The sequence below is a fragment of the Chaetomium strumarium genome (genome assembly GCF_033439665.1).
Source record: "Chaetomium strumarium strain CBS 333.67 chromosome Unknown B0T15scaffold_5, whole genome shotgun sequence".
Taxonomy (NCBI): domain Eukaryota; kingdom Fungi; phylum Ascomycota; class Sordariomycetes; order Sordariales; family Chaetomiaceae; genus Chaetomium; species Chaetomium strumarium.
Genome location: NW_026944433.1, coordinates 914,684 through 929,119, shown reverse-complemented (window position 1 = coordinate 929,119; position 14,436 = coordinate 914,684). Strand labels below are relative to the sequence as shown.

Below are 14,436 nucleotides of genomic sequence, written 5' to 3'. Positions count from 1 at the left end.
AAGGTGGGTTAATTTTTCTTCGATCCCGTGGCCAAATCACACTTACCTGGTGAGCCTGGTAAGGGTTAGGTGAGCTTGAAATCTGAAGCTCTGTTTCCGAGCCGTATCAAAACCCACTTCTGTTTGGCGTATTACGACATCTTTCATCCACAAACCTAGCTAACAGCTTAAGACACAGCCTGGACTCTGCTTCCGTCCTCGATCTTCACAGCCCTCTCCGTTCCACCCCAAAATGTCGGACGACGAAGCCGACCCGGAACTGCTTGCACTCCTCCGGCAGCACCTGCAAGGGAAACTCACCATCAGTGAAGAGCCCGAAACAGGGGTTCTAGAGGGGGCGGAGTATGTCTACAACAACGCCATCGACGTTGCGATCGACATGCGCTCATGCAAGAACGCGGCCGCGGTAATCTATTCGCGGATGCAGCGAAAGCAGTACTCGCCGGCGACCTGGTCCGACCATGAGCTGCACCCCAAGGCGGCGCACGATGGCGCGGAAGGGGACAGGGCCACCATCGCCTTCATCTTCACCATGGACCTGCTCAACTTCTCCTTCTGGTCCGAGAGGCCTGAGGCTGAGCGGTTTGCGATTGAGTACCGCGGCAAACGGTGGACCGGGTACTGGAGCCTGGTTGCCGCATTGCAGCGGGCGTTGGAAGAAGGTAGGCGGGTTCCCGTACGCAGGTGTCTAACGGCGTTTTCGTCGCTACCGGCCTATGCTATGAAACGTATTTGTTCCTCATGGAGCTTAGATATTGATACGACTGTCATAAGGAATCCCCATCACGGACTCCCACTTCTGGCAAGATGAAGAGGAGTTCACTTTGGACATCCTAAAGCGGGTCTTCAGGTCTTGTACAGACGAGGAGATACCGTTGCTGCCGGAGAGGTTAGCCTGTCTGCGTGAGGCCGGCAAGGTGCTGTACGAAGTATGTTTCCAACCGTCGGGCTCCAATGGGTTCTTTGAGCCCAGTGTAGTCGCGAGCCGGGATCTGACACGGGCTCCATCCAGAGATACCAATGCCATCCTGTAAACCTGATTGACGCCGCCAACGGATCGGCCGCCCGTCTGGTCAACCTGATGGCGCGGGACTTCGACTGCTTCCGAGATGAGCATGCCTTTGACGGACGGCGCAAGCCTATCCGTATTCTCAAACGAGCACAGATATTGGTTGCTGATTTGTGGGCCTGCTTTGAGGGTGAGGGATACGGAGAGTTTTGGGATATCGACAAGATCACCATGTTTGCGGACTACCGCGTGCCCCAGATCTTGAACAGCATGGGGTGTCTCACCTACTGCCCGCCACTCAACTCGGCAATCCAGGAGAAGAAGGAAATACCGTCAGGCGGGAGCTGGGAGGTGCAGCTGAGGGGTAAGCATATTGTGTCTATTACGGAACCATTCGGCAGTCTGACAGCATTTGCAGCATGTACCATCTGGTGCGTAGAGCTGATACGGAGGGAGATTATCAAAGAGCACCCGGAGTCTCACATCAACGCTGTGCTCATCGATTTCTTCTTGTACGACACCATAAAGGAGATGGAAGCTGCAGGGCAGGAGACGGTCCCGCACCATCGAACAAGAAGCATCTGGTACTGAGCGAGCAGAGCCCAACCGCTGCAGAGCACAGGAGAGCTAGCAAGTCCATAGGGGAAAGAAAAAGCTCGAGGTAGAACCCAGTTAACTAAACACATCCTCTTCCTTTAAAAGAATCTTCTTCCTTCCCCTTCCTCAAAGAAATGTCCTTCCCCAAAGAGATCCCTTTCCTTCCTCAACACCGGAACGCCAGCCCTCAAGCCATCATCACCGTACAAACCACGTACTCCATATGATCCGAAGGGAAACGCGGCCAATGGTCGCACCGCAACAGCTCAGACCCCAACTGAGCCCACAGCAGTTGAGTTTAACAGCACATCCATATGTGCCTTCTCAATCCCCTCATTTCCCTTCGCCTCCTCCTTCAGCAGCACCGCAAGGGCCTCGAGAGGCGGGTTCAGCCCTAATCGCTGCGCCCGCTCCCACCGCTTGATCCGCGAGATTCCGATGCACGGCTGCAGCACACGACGAGTTAACGGTGGCCCTTCCAGAACAGGCAGTTACCGAAAATGCAAAGCGGATACGTACCCCATACTGTGAACTGACATCAAAGTACCTGAGAACCTTCTCCCCAGTCGCCAAGCCCTCCGTGTGCTTCTTATGCACAGCCCTCGCATTACGGCTTGCTTCAATGCGGTCCCAGTACCGCTGGATTTCTCTATCAGTGATCTCACTAGCTCGGAGTTCAGCCTCAGATTTGGTTTCGACTTTGGGCTGTGCTTGTACTTCAGGCTGAGCAAGACCGTGGTCCTTCTCATTGTCGGTGGCCGGAGAAGCCTCCTCCTCCTCGAGCTTCTTGTTCTCGGGCTCGGGGGAGGGTTTCGGGAGATATTCCCGAGTGCGAGGTGGAGACTTGTAGCTCCCCTTCCCCGTATTAATGGCCTTGGAGACCTTGTGTTTGAAACTGAGTTTCTGTTGTTTGCCTTTGGACCCTTTGCCTTTGGCGGCCGACGGTCGGATAGCCTTGCTGGCGATCGGCATTTTGGAGATGACGTCAACGGGTGGTCTTTTGAAAATGATTAGATCGAGAAACTGGACTACTAATAGTCCGGTGAGGTGGTCGGAATAAGGGAAGTGGGAAGTGAGCGAACCGCCTGGATGGAGTTGCAATATATCGGTCGGAAGTTGATGCAGGAGAAAATGACGACACGATTGTAGCGATTGCAGCTTGGACCCTTGGCACGGTCTCTTTGAAAGTGCTGGCGGGGCAACCGAGGTGTCACGACAGGTGCGCCAACCCACGTGACCAAAATCAAGTGAACGCATCATCGGGTACCACCTTCGCCACCGTACCAGGAGGCCGCAGCCCTCATCGTCTCCTGATAAACCGCTCAATCAGAGTATGAGCGAGCAAAGCAGCTGTTCTTGGAGGGAGTCCCTGAATACCATCAATAACAAGATATGCTTATTGGACTTGTCGCAACCCAAAGGAGTCGCCCTCGGACTGGCAAATGAGCAAGCAGGAGGGGAAAATGTATGGAAGCTCATTAGCTGGCTCAATTGCCATTCTGAGGGAACGTTCCCTGTGGTGAGCAGAATTATGCCAGTGCACTGTCAACCCGACAAGCCCTTTACAGAACTTGGTCTATGGAAGGATGTCTAGCACAGCAAGAGCTTGAGCCGCGGAGCCCGTAACTGAGTTCCTGGAGTCAGAGGGACCGAAATCTCGTAGGTCAGTCAGCTATGGCTGCCATTAACAGAATCGAGCAACTCCTCTGGCCGAGCGCCGTGTCCATGCATTTTCTCTATCCCACCCACCAAGCAGTTGGGCAAATGACATGCCAACATTCCTCTCAGCTTGCCCATGCCGAAGCAACCGATCCCGAAGCATCACGCTCATGACCCAGTCGCTTCCCGGTAGAACGAGAGACTGCGGCTCGCACCCGCGGCGCAAAACATCTCGCTCTTGCCCATGCCCGGCCCCAGGGCCCGCTCCGTCTTGGGAAGCCACCTGACACTCCACAAAGCTGATTCCGTTTCGCTGTGTGTCGCCACGCAGGCTCCGCGTGCCACATCCCAGACCTTGACCTTGCCATCGAGCGACCCGCTGAGAAGGTACTCGCCCGTGTCGTTCCAGTCCAGCGAGGTAATCCACGCGGGCCGGCCGCTGGGCGTCGTGAGGTTGCCAACGTGCTCGCCATGCTCCATGTCATAAAGCGCAATGATGCCGGCGTTGCCCGCAGCAGCAAGACGCTTGCCCCCAGGGGAAAACGCAACAGCCCTCACAGGTTTCGCCAGGCCTACCACCGCGTGTCAGTTCAGCTCTCCCCTTACAGGCCCGACGTGACTCACCGGAAAGCGAATAAACCATCCTCCCCGCATCGTTATTGAACACGTACACGGCGCCGCTCTCGTGCCCACTGGCCGTCAGCCTGCCGTCGCGACTCAGATCCACCGCCATCGCGAAACTGCCCCCTCCCCTGGCGCCGGTCTCGTATGTCTGGATCTTCTCCCGCGTCCCGATCTCCCACACGTGAATCCTCCCGTCGCTGGTCGTGCACGCGAGGTACTCCTCGTCGGCGCTCAGCGCCACGGCCCAGACATCGCCGCCGTTGGTCTTGGACGGCGGCAGTTCCCACTCGAGCTGCCACTCGTTTCGCTTTTCGCCTTCTGATGATGATGGCCCCAGGCGCCAGACTTTGATCTCGCCGCCAAAGCCGACACTCGCGGCGACGTTGCCCAATCCCCCGCGCGCCGTGCAGACGTGGTGGCATCCGAGTTTATGCGCGTTTGGAATCGTTTGTTGGAGGGGGAAGGACGGGTCGGTCGTGCTGTGGACGTGGAGGGCTGAGGAGCCGCTTGCCGACAGGAGTGAGGTCGGCGTGGGCGCGAGGGAGAAGATCTCAGCGGGATGGGCTGGCGTTCGTCCTCGGGTGTTAGCAGGACCTAGGATATGGCGGGGTAGTGGAGCTTGCCTTCGTCCACTGTGTGGGCGGTGAGGTATTGTTTTGACTGCGAACATGTCAGCAATAATGTCTTTAGGCCGATTGGGAGTTCATCTTACCATTGCTGCTTCTATGGATCGCTTTGGATCTGGAAGTGGTTTGTTGAGAAGTGGTGAGGAACTGGGTCAAGTTGCAGCTGCAGGAGAAATGGTGGGGTTCAAGCTGATTGCAGCTCCTTATCGAACATGATCTTAGAACCCGCGATCTGCTTTAGACCCTGGCCGGAAGTGCGAAGTGAGTGATTCCAATCTGAATTTCAAATACGAATTATCTGTCCGTACATAACCGGGCGTCATTTCAATGCTTTCCAAGCCGCTTCCTTTTGCTTAAACTAGCTGCTTACTCATTCCAGGGCGGGAGCCAACAACACCTTACAGCAACATTGGCATTGGCGCTGTTAATGTTACAGTATATATACATCAGGTCCTGTGAATAGCCCACTCCCAGTTTCGAGCTGAGGGGGTGCCATATATATCGGCCCTTGGGGCGTGCCCTTCTACCAATGAAATGAACCCGCAACGTAGCGACGTGAGCACAACGCTTCAAGCATTCTTTGCCCGAGCCTCCTTGTTCATGAACTCCCTCAGTCCTGTAATCCCTGTCAGCTTGGACATCATCGTCCAGGGCACGGCTATTCTCACTTGATGCGCAGTGCGGGCATAGAAAGTGCATCCTCTTGATCTCTCCGCACGCAGGGCATTTGCACAACGATGTCACGTCTTTCAACGCCTTCCCCGCCATCTGCCTATGTCTCTTCTTCATATGTGAGGTCTTCTTCTTGGGTACCGCCTTGAGGATCGACTCCCATATCCCTTCGAGAATTGATGGTAATGACGGCAGGCCGAGCTGGAAGCCGACAGGAACGGCGAGGGCGAGAGACGGGAACAGGGGTAGCGAGAACTGTTGGACATATATCTGTATCCTCGATGTCGAGAACAGAGTCGTGGGTAGGCTTCTTGGGAGGAAGGCGCTGGAGGATGCCATCCTCATCACCGGCGCTGCTACCGCCATCTTTGATTCTCGCGAAGTCCGTCGAGGATCCCTTTTCTGTCGTAGACTTGGTCCGGGATGCGCTCGGCCCTCAGTCGTGTCCCCTAGTTATCCGCTGCTCTTGTTGGATAAATGCAACTACGGCATGCCCTCCTATTGTCGTTTCGCCGGGGCCTGTGGTGAATCTGAGTGATCGCGCCGTCGGTTGCAGGTCCCCAGAAAAAATGTCAGCAACGGAATGTTCCATCCCTGAAGACTGGAGACAGGGCTGGCACGGCCCACCTGAGCTCGCTGCATGCCTTAACCCAATTTGGCTCGTGCCTGGGGCGGGTCCCACAAGCCAATCAAGAGCCAACAGCTTCCCTACCCCTTTCCCAGCCAGCTCAGCGACCCCTTGATGGAAATTATTGCTTTACGAGGATCTGTCAGGACTCGGAAGCCCGCGAAAGGAATCCTCCTCCAACACCACACTCGAGCGCATCCACTCGGTCTCAATTCGTCGCCAGCGGACTCTGTCGTCCTCGACTTCCACCTACCGACTTGCGCGATCACACACACGGCGCGTGACTCTCGATCATTACTGTATTTACTTTTTGGATTTGAGACGCCGTCTCCCCAACCACAGAAAAAATGGCGTCGATGCCCGCTGCGACCATCTATCCCCAAAGCCATGTCGGTTTCGACAGCATCACATCCCAGATCGAGCGCAAGCTGCTCAAGCGTGGCTTCCAGTTCAACGTCATCTGCGTTGGTCAGTTTCCCCCTTTAGTTCAGCTTGTATTCTCCACTCTCTATCACACGAGCTGGGATTGACGTGTCTCGTGTTGCAGGCCAGACGGGTCTGGGCAAGTCGACACTGATCAACACCATCTTTGCCTCGCACCTGATCGATTCTAAGGGCAGGCTCAACCCCGACGAGGTCATCCGCTCGACCACCGAGATCCAGTCCGTGTCGCACATCATCGAGGAGAACGGCGTCCGCCTGAGGCTGAACATCGTCGACACCCCCGGCTACGGCGATCTGATCAACAACGACCGGTGCTGGGACCCCATCGTCAAGTACATCAAGGACCAGCACTCGGCCTACCTCCGGAAGGAGCTTACTGCTCAGCGTGAGCGGTACATCCAGGACACGCGAATCCATTGCTGCCTGTTTTTCATCCAACCCTCGGGCCACTCGCTCAAGCCAATCGATATTGTCGTGCTTAAGAAGCTGTCGGACGTTGTCAATGTCGTCCCCGTTATCGCCAAGGCCGACTCGCTCACTCTTGAGGAGCGGATGGCGTTCAAGGAGCGCATCAAGGAGGAGTTTGCTTTCCACAACCTGAGAATGTACCCGTACGACAACGACGAGTTTGACGATGAGGAGCGCGCAGTCAACCAACAGATCAAGGTAGGCCTTCCGTGTCTGCGGAGAATCACGTGCAGAGAGTTTCTAACCCCGAGGACAGAGCTTGATTCCCTTCGCGGTTGTCGGTTCCGAGAAGTCCATCATTGTCAACGGCAAGCAGGTTCGCGGTCGTCAGAACCGGTGGGGCGTGATCAACGTGGAAGACGAGAACCACTGCGAATTCGTCTACCTCCGGAACTTCCTCCTCCGCACACACCTCCAAGACCTTATCGAGACGACATCTCAGATCCACTATGAGACGTTCCGCGCCAAGCAGCTCCTGGCCCTCAAGGAGAGCAGCGCCCAGGGCCACGGCAGCAGACCGATCAGCCCGGCAGCGGATCGCGAGATGAGCCGCAGCTCGCAACGGATGACCATGAACGGCTACTAGGAGTACTAAATCCCGGAATGCCATTGCCGAGAGACACAGCGGAATGTGTTCGTGTGTGTTAATGACTGCGAAGACCTCTTGATATCCCGGCGAAAAGAAGTGCCAAAAGCTCTTGCAGCAATAGGCGACGGCGCCGGAGACAGAGTTTGCGGGGAGGAAATAGCGCGGCGCAATTCGATGCGGTTTAACAGGTCAATACCCGCTTTGGCCTATGGTGTTTACGTCTTGTTGGCGAAGCCGTATTCCCCGTGGTCCGGAATTCTTTCACTACTATTTTCTTTTAGTATCCGAAGCTCCTTCGCACCTTTGCTGCTCCCTTTTCTTTTACCTAATTACCCCGGCCCTCGATGCTTAATTAGAGAGCTAGCTACTAGTTTCGATACCTGGCGGAATACCATTTATGATGTGTTGCAGAATGACTCGGTGGTGTTAAAGTGTTCGCAGAGGCTTTCGGGTGCAGGACCTCCTTTGTTCATTTCCTGTGATCTCGTTCTGGCCCGGTTCAACCTAATCTTGCAGATTGAAAGAGGGTCATTCTTAGAGACACGACAGCCAGCAATCCATCCGATGCGAATAGCTTTACAGATGTGGTTGCTCCCGCTGTAGATGTCTTGAACTGCTTTGGTTGTCTGGGTTAGGGTCTAGGACTCTCAACTTCTCCTTAACCAGACGCTTCCTAATAGTTGCGTTAAAACGCGGTCCCCTGCCAGAGCCTGCTTGGAAGTTGGAACCACACTCATCAACCTGTTCAGGTCAACTGCAGGTGTCACCCAGAGCAGCGAAATGGCATGGCACTAACCACCAAACAACGATAATAATTCCCCTGCCTCTTTCGTTTCTCTCCAGTTCCATACACAGAAACCATGCATTCTCACACGCTCATTACCTTACTACCAACCCCGCCACAATGCCCAACCCCGTACCTCACCCACCTTCCTCCTCTTCAACTGCCTTAAATACCAAGAATAAGAACAACCCCATAATCCCCCTGGACCCAGCCCAACCCCTACTCCTAAACCCGCAACCGCTCATAGCCGACATCCTGCGCACAAAGTGCTGCATGCCGGGGTCGGTGTTCCTCGTCGAATCCATCGAGCGACAGATCCCCATACCACCACCACCAGGCTCAAGCTCAGCCGACGATGGTCGTCCGCGTCGTCGTCATAGTAGTAGTCACCACCGCAGACGTGCCGTGCGCTTGCTGCTGGGCGACGGGGAGCTGTGCATCCAGGCTTTTGTGAAGCCTGAGATGCACTGCCTCGTTGATCGAGGCAGTGTGTGGGAGGGATGTTATGTGAGGGTGGATAAATTCCGGCTTGCCTGGTTTGATGATCTTTTTGTGGAGGAGGAGGGAGTGAAAGGGGAAGGGGAAAGGGAAGGGGAAGGGAAGGAGCGCGGGGGGTTGGTTGATGATGGGGTTGGGGATCCGGCAGTTCTGGAGAGGGAGAGGGAGCGGGAGAGGATGAGGAAGGAAGAGGGGGAACAGCGGCGGAGAATGCGGAGGGTGGTGTATCTTGTGGTGGAGGACTTGGTTACCGTTGGGTGGAATGAGGAGTATGTTGGGATATTGAAAAGGGAGAGGGAGGCGAAAGCGGAACTAGGGAGGGCAGGGGAATCCCAAGCGAAGGAGGGACCTGAGGTTCCCGAGAAGGGCGAGGAAAGTAGTCTCGTGGATGCGGAACCGGCGGATGGCAACGGGGAGCGTGAAGATGGCAGCGGCGAAGAGGATGGAGTGGACGATGATATTATACAGCAACTTATGGCAGCTGAAACTTCGGCGGCGGTGGAAGATGAAGCTTCCAAGACTCGGCCCTCAGAAACGCCAGTTCCGGGTGAACCAGACGGCATCATCGACTCCGACTCCGATTCTGATTCCGCCTTCGAAAGCCTCGTTGTCGCAGCAGCCAAAGTCGCGCAGCGCCGCATCGCCATCTCCTCTCCCGCTCCCGCTCCCGCTCTCGCTCCCGCTCTCGCCTCTGAACCCGATCCCAGGCAAGAGCTCGAAGCAGCCATCATCAACCAAAACCGAAAGCAAAACCAGGCGCTAAACCACTCGACAACCTCAAACAACAACAATCCGCGCCCTCCGCCTTGGATGCCCATCAACCCGCTCCAGCCGCTCCGACTCACCCCGCTCGCCTCGATCCCGCACTTGCCCTACCGCCAAAACTGGATGGTCAATGTCCTGGCCGTGGTCACGTCGCTCGGCGGCGTCGAGCCCGCCCACATCGCGCCGTCCTTCAGGCAGCGCACGGCGCGGCTGGCCGACATGAGCACCGCGAAGCGGGTCCACCTCTCCGTCTTCCTCGACCCGGAGGACTTCGCCCCCGAGGTCGGCCGCGTGCTGCTGCTGTTGGGAGTCAAGAACCACTTGTTCGACGGCGGTTCGCTGAGGAAGTACGTCAGTGATAGGCCGAGGAACGGGACCAGCTGGTGGATTCAGCGGCCGGAGAGCCTGGCTTGGTGTCGCGCGGAGGTGGAGCGGCTGAGGGGTTGGTGGGAGGGGAATTTGATGTTGGAGGAAGGTGAAGGTTGAAGGCGGATAGTTGGACGGAGGACAACACAGAGGAGAAGACGGGCAAGCTTCGCTCCACTCCTTACCACTGTGGCGTTTCTCCTGTGCATACAATGGAGTAGGCTATGATCTCTCTGATCGTCTACTTCAATGCATTTGTTCCGTCATATGCTCCTAGGTGATCGTCTACCCCTGGCTGTTGTTGCTGCTCGATTGTGCATAGCTTTGATTTACATTCATACCGCGTGGACCGGGAATCGAAGACTCTAACCAAACTAAGGTCCTCAGCCTAAGGTAAGGTAACCTTCAAGCAGGGAACAGCCATTTTCCGCTGAGCCCATCGAAAGTTTACTTCGGGGTAGGTAATTGTCCCTCTCATCCGCCAAGTCACAACCGTGTTTTATAGTATAGGCCTATTAGAGGGGGTGAAGTTATCGAGTTATCGACTTCACACTTAGTTATTAGATGGCTTGGAGTTGAACTCCACGCTCACTGGCCATGGTGCACCGAATCGCACGCAGGAAGGAATATAACGAACGGGTGTTCTAATACCCAGTACTGCTGTGATGTCTACCTGCTTGACCTTTTCACCCGGCTCTCCTTTAACGCACTCCCCTCCTCCCCGTCCACAGGCCCGGGTATTGTAATCTAGAAGTTGAGAGTTATGACGAACAATCTAGTGAAGAAGGGGTATGACCCTGTCCTGATGGGAGGAAGTGAGGGAAAAAAAAACACCAAGACTCCCCAAATGCAGTGCGCTAGAATGGATAAAAGCACAAAACTAACAGGCAAACCATCCGAATGCTCCGGATAACTGCATATAGATCAAAGAGAGGGGCGGTGCAGTGTCTGTCGACGGATCCATCTCCATCTCTGAAACGCCATGCCACCCGGTGAAGCTCGCACGCAACTCATCAGCTTTGCTTGACCGGATTCAGTATCTCCTCCGTGATATCCTTAGGCTCCGCCGCCCTCCTCGTCGCCAATAACGGACCCCGACGCAGCTGATTCCCCACCTTCACCGTCATCCTCCGGCGCCCGCTCTCCGCCGCTAACAAAGCTCGGCGCACGACTAACACTCCTGCTCGGAGCTCCAGTCGCGATCTCAGGACTGACCACAGCCGGGGCCGGCGCACCGACAGCGACGACAGCAGCCGGCTTGTTGTTGTTCTTCATCACAGACCGCTCACTTGACAGCCGCTGCTGCTCCCTAGCCTTAACCAGCTCCCTCTCGCCCTCGATCGCCTTGCGCCGGCGGACCTCAATGTCCTCGCGACGGACGAGCCGCCGCAGCGCCTCACTCGCCTGCACGAGCCCGTCGATGCTAATGGCGTGGTTGGTCATCTGGTGGTTGATGTAGGTGTAGACCTCGGCGGGGCTGTCGCAGGCGAGGAGCAAGTTCTCGTTGAGCTTGAGCAGGGCGAGGGCGACTTGGAACAGAAACGCGCCGCCGTCGTGCGGCGAACAGAGCACGACGTCCCAGACGCGGAAGAGCGCCTCGGCCGAAAGGCAATCCGTGAAGAGGGAGAGGAACCATTGGAAGGTCATGGTCTCGAGGTCGATGGAGAGGGCATCGAAGTGGGCGGATAGTTTGGGCAGCACCTCGGCGACGTATTGCCGCAGGACGACCTGGTCGGCGCGCGAGGCCAGCAGGGAGTGGTCGAAGTAGTTGGGCGGCAGGATGTTCTCGACCACGGAGACGAGGATCCAGAAGGCGTCCTCGGCCGAGGGCGTGATGAGCAGCAGGTTGGCTACCACCAGATTCATGCCCTGGCAGTAGCCAACGTCCGGGTTGCGGCGGGAGTAGGCGAGGAGGACCTCGTGGAGCTTCTCAACGCCGGGGCCTTTGCGGAAGAAGATGTTGTCCGTGAGGGTGCGGGTGATGTCGGCCTTGATCTGCGAGACCACTTGCGGGTCGTCTTGGTCTTCGGAGCGGTTGACGAGGGTGACATAGTAGCCTGGGATGCGGAGCGCTTTGGCGCCGCAGCACTCGGACCAGATCTTGGAGCGGTAGGCAACCGGGATCCCACCGAGGACGAGCGACCTGAACTCGTTGGCTTTCGCGCGGCCGACTTTGCCTTGGATGCCGAGACTGGCGACACCAATGAGTTCGCCATCGCCGAGTCGAGCTTCGGGCATAACGGCAGTGGCTCGTTGAAATCTTGCCTCGGCTGCTGCGGCGGCGGCTGCTGCTGCAGCCTCCCCATCTCGTTTCCGCTCTGCTCTAACCTTTCTGAGGAAGTCGTTCCACCGCACCGTCTTTTCCCGCTGGAGAGTATCATGCAGTTGGTTGAGGTTCTCAAGCAGTAGCTTCACCGGCTCGGCATCCTCCTTCGCGAGGGTTGCAGAAGGCTGCTCGCTCTCGGAAGGGGGAAGGGTCTCGGTGTCACTTGGCGTTATGGCGGCGGTAGTCGTGGCGGACGGCAAGAAGCCGCGATCTTCCGACATGATACTCGGCGAGCAGCTCGGCGACTTCGGTGTTTCGGCCGCTTCTAGCACCACAAAGCCCTGGGCGCTGATCGAAGGGGTGTGCGAGAGCAGCTCCGTAGGGAAGGTCGCGATCTTCAGGTAGTCCTGCCACCTTTTGGGTTTGGCGTCCTCGCGGAGCTCTTCAGATGAGCCTGGCGTGCCGGGTCTGCCGTCGCTCCCAACACTCATTTTGCCACTCGCGCTGTCCTCCAGCAGCGGCGGGGAAATGCCGTTCCGACCGTTGGATATCATCTCAGTGCGGCTGCCCTTCTTGGCGTGGCGGGCCATCTGGGCGGCTTCCCGTTGGCGCTTCTTCCTACGCTGATCATAGATGAAGCCGAAGCGGTCAGTTAGATAATCGGCGCCCGGATAGTTGTTGTAGATATGTGTTAGGGTCGGCGGCTGATCTTCCGGCGGAAGAATGGCGTCCATCTCCACGGGGCCATAGCTCTGGTGCTGGGCGATGAGAGGCCCGCCAGGCGTAGAAACCATCGCGTCCCAGCGCTCCTGGGGTTGGGTCCGCAGAGGTACATCTATCGGTCGGAGAGAACCAGTGGGCCGACGCATTGACATCAACGCTTTCGGGCCTCCTTGGGCTGAGACAGCACGGGCGGACCCGCTCGCGTTCAAGCTCGAGCTTGACGGCGTCCTCACTGAACCCCCGCGTTGCGAGCCGCTGTTGGCGCGTCCGCGGATCTCGCCATCTCGTCCTATCGACGCCCCTCCTGCAACGAGCCGCAGGGCCATGCTTGCCAAAGACGGTTTCCTTGCATTATGCGCAGAGCTGACACTAGAAGCTCTGCTAGAGCTTCGCACGGGATTATCCTCCGGCGGGTCGAAGAGGTCGTCCTGCAGCGCCGGCCGGCGCTCTACTGGCGTGGCTTTCACCACAGTCGGCTGTTGCTTATCGGCCTCTCTCGTTGTGCTGCTAGCCCGGCTGGACTTCTTCGCAGTGCCGCTCCCCCATAAGTACTCCTTCCAGCCTCGCGTGCTGCCTCTTGCAGTCTCGGCCTCGGCGTCTGAAGGGGCAGGCAGCGGCACCGAGCTTGCGCGAAGAGTTGCGTCGTCTAGGGCGTTGCTTGCGTAGGGTCTCACATCCTCGGCCATGGCATCCGTCATGAGATCCGAGATACCCTCTCCCGAGATGCGGCTCGGCGTTCCGTTGGGCCGTGCTTCCCGTTCGATGGCCCGCAGGCGCGTCTCCAGATCTAGGCTGGAGAGACCGCATTCCAGGACAATCTTGCGCAGGGCGCGCTCGCGCTCCTCGGCCCGACGGCGCAGCTTTGCGATCTGGGCATCTCGTACTGCCAAATCTTCGGCAATTTGTCTCACGAGATTGACAGCACCGTGGCGAGCGATCAAGCGCTCGATGTGTTCATCGTCTGCATGGTGCAGCGCGCCGGGGATCTTGTGCGAAGCCAGCGGCGCATCCTCAAACAGAGCGCTACGAGCGGCTTCGGTCGGTGAGGACGTGGTAAGGTGGTCGACGATCGCTGATGGTTGTGGGCGCTCCTGTCCTTGTGCCTGTTCTTGCCTCTCGCCCTGCTCCGAGTTGGCGAAGCTCTGTCCAGATGTTTTGCGGGAAGAGGTCGCCGTGGTTGAATCGTCATCGCCGCGGAAGAAGAAAAAGGAGGATCTCTCTTGACGGGGCGAGTCTGGGGAGAAAGATGGGAACGAGGTCAGCGACTTGTCGGAGGGCGCGATGGAAGAGGCAGAGCTTGAGGGCTGTGATGTGAGCTTCTTGCGGGTGCGAGCGCCGGATCGGTGGCTCCTGATTGAGGTGCCAGATTGCTGCGAGATGGAGCGCTCAAGCGGAGCCGATAATGAAGCGGCCGTCACCTCCATGTTGCCGGGTCAGAATGTCGCATCCTCCTAGATTGTATCACAAATTGTGACAGCGGCGGCGGCAGCAGGGTGATGCCGCATGCGCATTGCGTGTCTTATCACCGAGTCATTCCACCGCTCATTCCGAGGGACGTTGCGCTTTCAACCCGGTTGTATCGAATATTCGGACGGAAACGGCGTGTTGCACTTTTCTAGGTTATAAACGGCCGGCGGTCGCTGTCGTCATCGGCGGTCCAGGCTGAGTCCGCTGCTGCACTGGCGTGTCATGCAAGATGATCCAGGATCACAGTTCAT

At 57.1% G+C, this 14,436-nt stretch overlaps 7 protein-coding genes across 7 annotated transcripts; 3 read left to right on the top strand and 4 right to left on the bottom strand.

The window, feature by feature from the left end:
• Positions 1–232: 232 nt before the first annotated feature.
• B0T15DRAFT_557632 (uncharacterized protein) lies at positions 233–1,807 on the top strand (the record flags this gene model as incomplete). The annotated part of the gene is made up of 4 exons (XM_062870452.1): positions 233–662; positions 775–929; positions 974–1,373; positions 1,428–1,807. The coding sequence occupies 4 exons, from the start codon at positions 233–235 to the stop codon at positions 1,598–1,600; spliced, it is 1,158 nt and encodes a 385-aa protein (XP_062719937.1). The 3' UTR covers positions 1,601–1,807.
• Positions 1,715–2,578, bottom strand: B0T15DRAFT_557630 (DNA polymerase delta, subunit 4-domain-containing protein; the record flags this gene model as incomplete). The annotated part of the gene is made up of 2 exons (XM_062870451.1): positions 1,715–2,052; positions 2,126–2,578. 2 exons carry the CDS (start codon positions 2,576–2,578, stop codon positions 1,873–1,875), a joined length of 633 nt encoding a protein of 210 aa, XP_062719936.1. The 3' UTR covers positions 1,715–1,872.
• Positions 2,579–3,149: 571 nt separating this feature from the next.
• Positions 3,150–4,955, bottom strand: B0T15DRAFT_231588 (WD40-repeat-containing domain protein). The gene is made up of 4 exons (XM_062862954.1): positions 4,602–4,955; positions 4,513–4,549; positions 3,890–4,453; positions 3,150–3,837 (listed from the first exon to the last, which is right to left on the bottom strand). The coding sequence occupies exons 1-4, from the start codon at positions 4,602–4,604 to the stop codon at positions 3,434–3,436; spliced, it is 1,008 nt and encodes a 335-aa protein (XP_062719935.1). The 5' UTR covers positions 4,605–4,955; the 3' UTR covers positions 3,150–3,433.
• B0T15DRAFT_535663 (uncharacterized protein) lies at positions 4,783–5,776 on the bottom strand. The gene is made up of 2 exons (XM_062869509.1): positions 5,184–5,776; positions 4,783–5,131 (listed from the first exon to the last, which is right to left on the bottom strand). Exons 1-2 carry the CDS (start codon positions 5,551–5,553, stop codon positions 5,085–5,087), a joined length of 417 nt encoding a protein of 138 aa, XP_062719934.1. The 5' UTR covers positions 5,554–5,776; the 3' UTR covers positions 4,783–5,084.
• A 386-nt stretch (positions 5,777–6,162) lies between these two features.
• B0T15DRAFT_398927 (Septin-type guanine nucleotide-binding (G) domain-containing protein) lies at positions 6,163–7,313 on the top strand (the record flags this gene model as incomplete). Its single annotated transcript, XM_062864979.1, has 3 exons — positions 6,163–6,283; positions 6,363–6,925; positions 6,984–7,313. The coding sequence occupies 3 exons, from the start codon at positions 6,163–6,165 to the stop codon at positions 7,311–7,313; spliced, it is 1,014 nt and encodes a 337-aa protein (XP_062719933.1).
• A 1,391-nt stretch (positions 7,314–8,704) lies between these two features.
• Positions 8,705–10,093, top strand: B0T15DRAFT_535659 (uncharacterized protein). Its single transcript, XM_062869508.1, has one exon. It carries the CDS (start codon positions 8,776–8,778, stop codon positions 9,847–9,849), a length of 1,074 nt encoding a protein of 357 aa, XP_062719932.1. The 5' UTR covers positions 8,705–8,775; the 3' UTR covers positions 9,850–10,093.
• Positions 10,094–10,785: 692 nt separating this feature from the next.
• Positions 10,786–14,142, bottom strand: B0T15DRAFT_494636 (rab-GTPase-TBC domain-containing protein; the record flags this gene model as incomplete). The annotated part of the gene is made up of 1 exon (XM_062867023.1): positions 10,786–14,142. The coding sequence occupies one exon, from the start codon at positions 14,140–14,142 to the stop codon at positions 10,786–10,788; it is 3,357 nt and encodes a 1,118-aa protein (XP_062719931.1).
• Between the last annotated feature and the right edge of the window lie 294 nt (positions 14,143–14,436).

Excerpts from the sequence above, each read along its gene's own strand:
- B0T15DRAFT_231588 (XM_062862954.1), bottom strand. Across the intron at positions 4,454-4,512 it reads CGCCCACACAGTGGACGAAG|CCCATCCCGCTGAGATCTTC; the intron begins GCAAGCTCCACT and ends GACGAACGCCAG. Across the intron at positions 3,838-3,889 it reads GATGGTTTATTCGCTTTCCG|GCCTGGCGAAACCTGTGAGG; the intron begins GTGAGTCACGTC and ends ACGCGGTGGTAG.
- B0T15DRAFT_535663 (XM_062869509.1), bottom strand. The coding sequence starts at position 5,553 with ATGGCGGTAGCAGCGCCGGTGATGAGGATGGCATCCTCCAGCGCCTTC. Across the intron at positions 5,132-5,183 it reads ATGCCCGCACTGCGCATCAA|GACTGAGGGAGTTCATGAAC; the intron begins GTGAGAATAGCC and ends CAGGGATTACAG.
- B0T15DRAFT_535659 (XM_062869508.1), top strand. The coding sequence starts at position 8,776 with ATGAGGAAGGAAGAGGGGGAACAGCGGCGGAGAATGCGGAGGGTGGTG.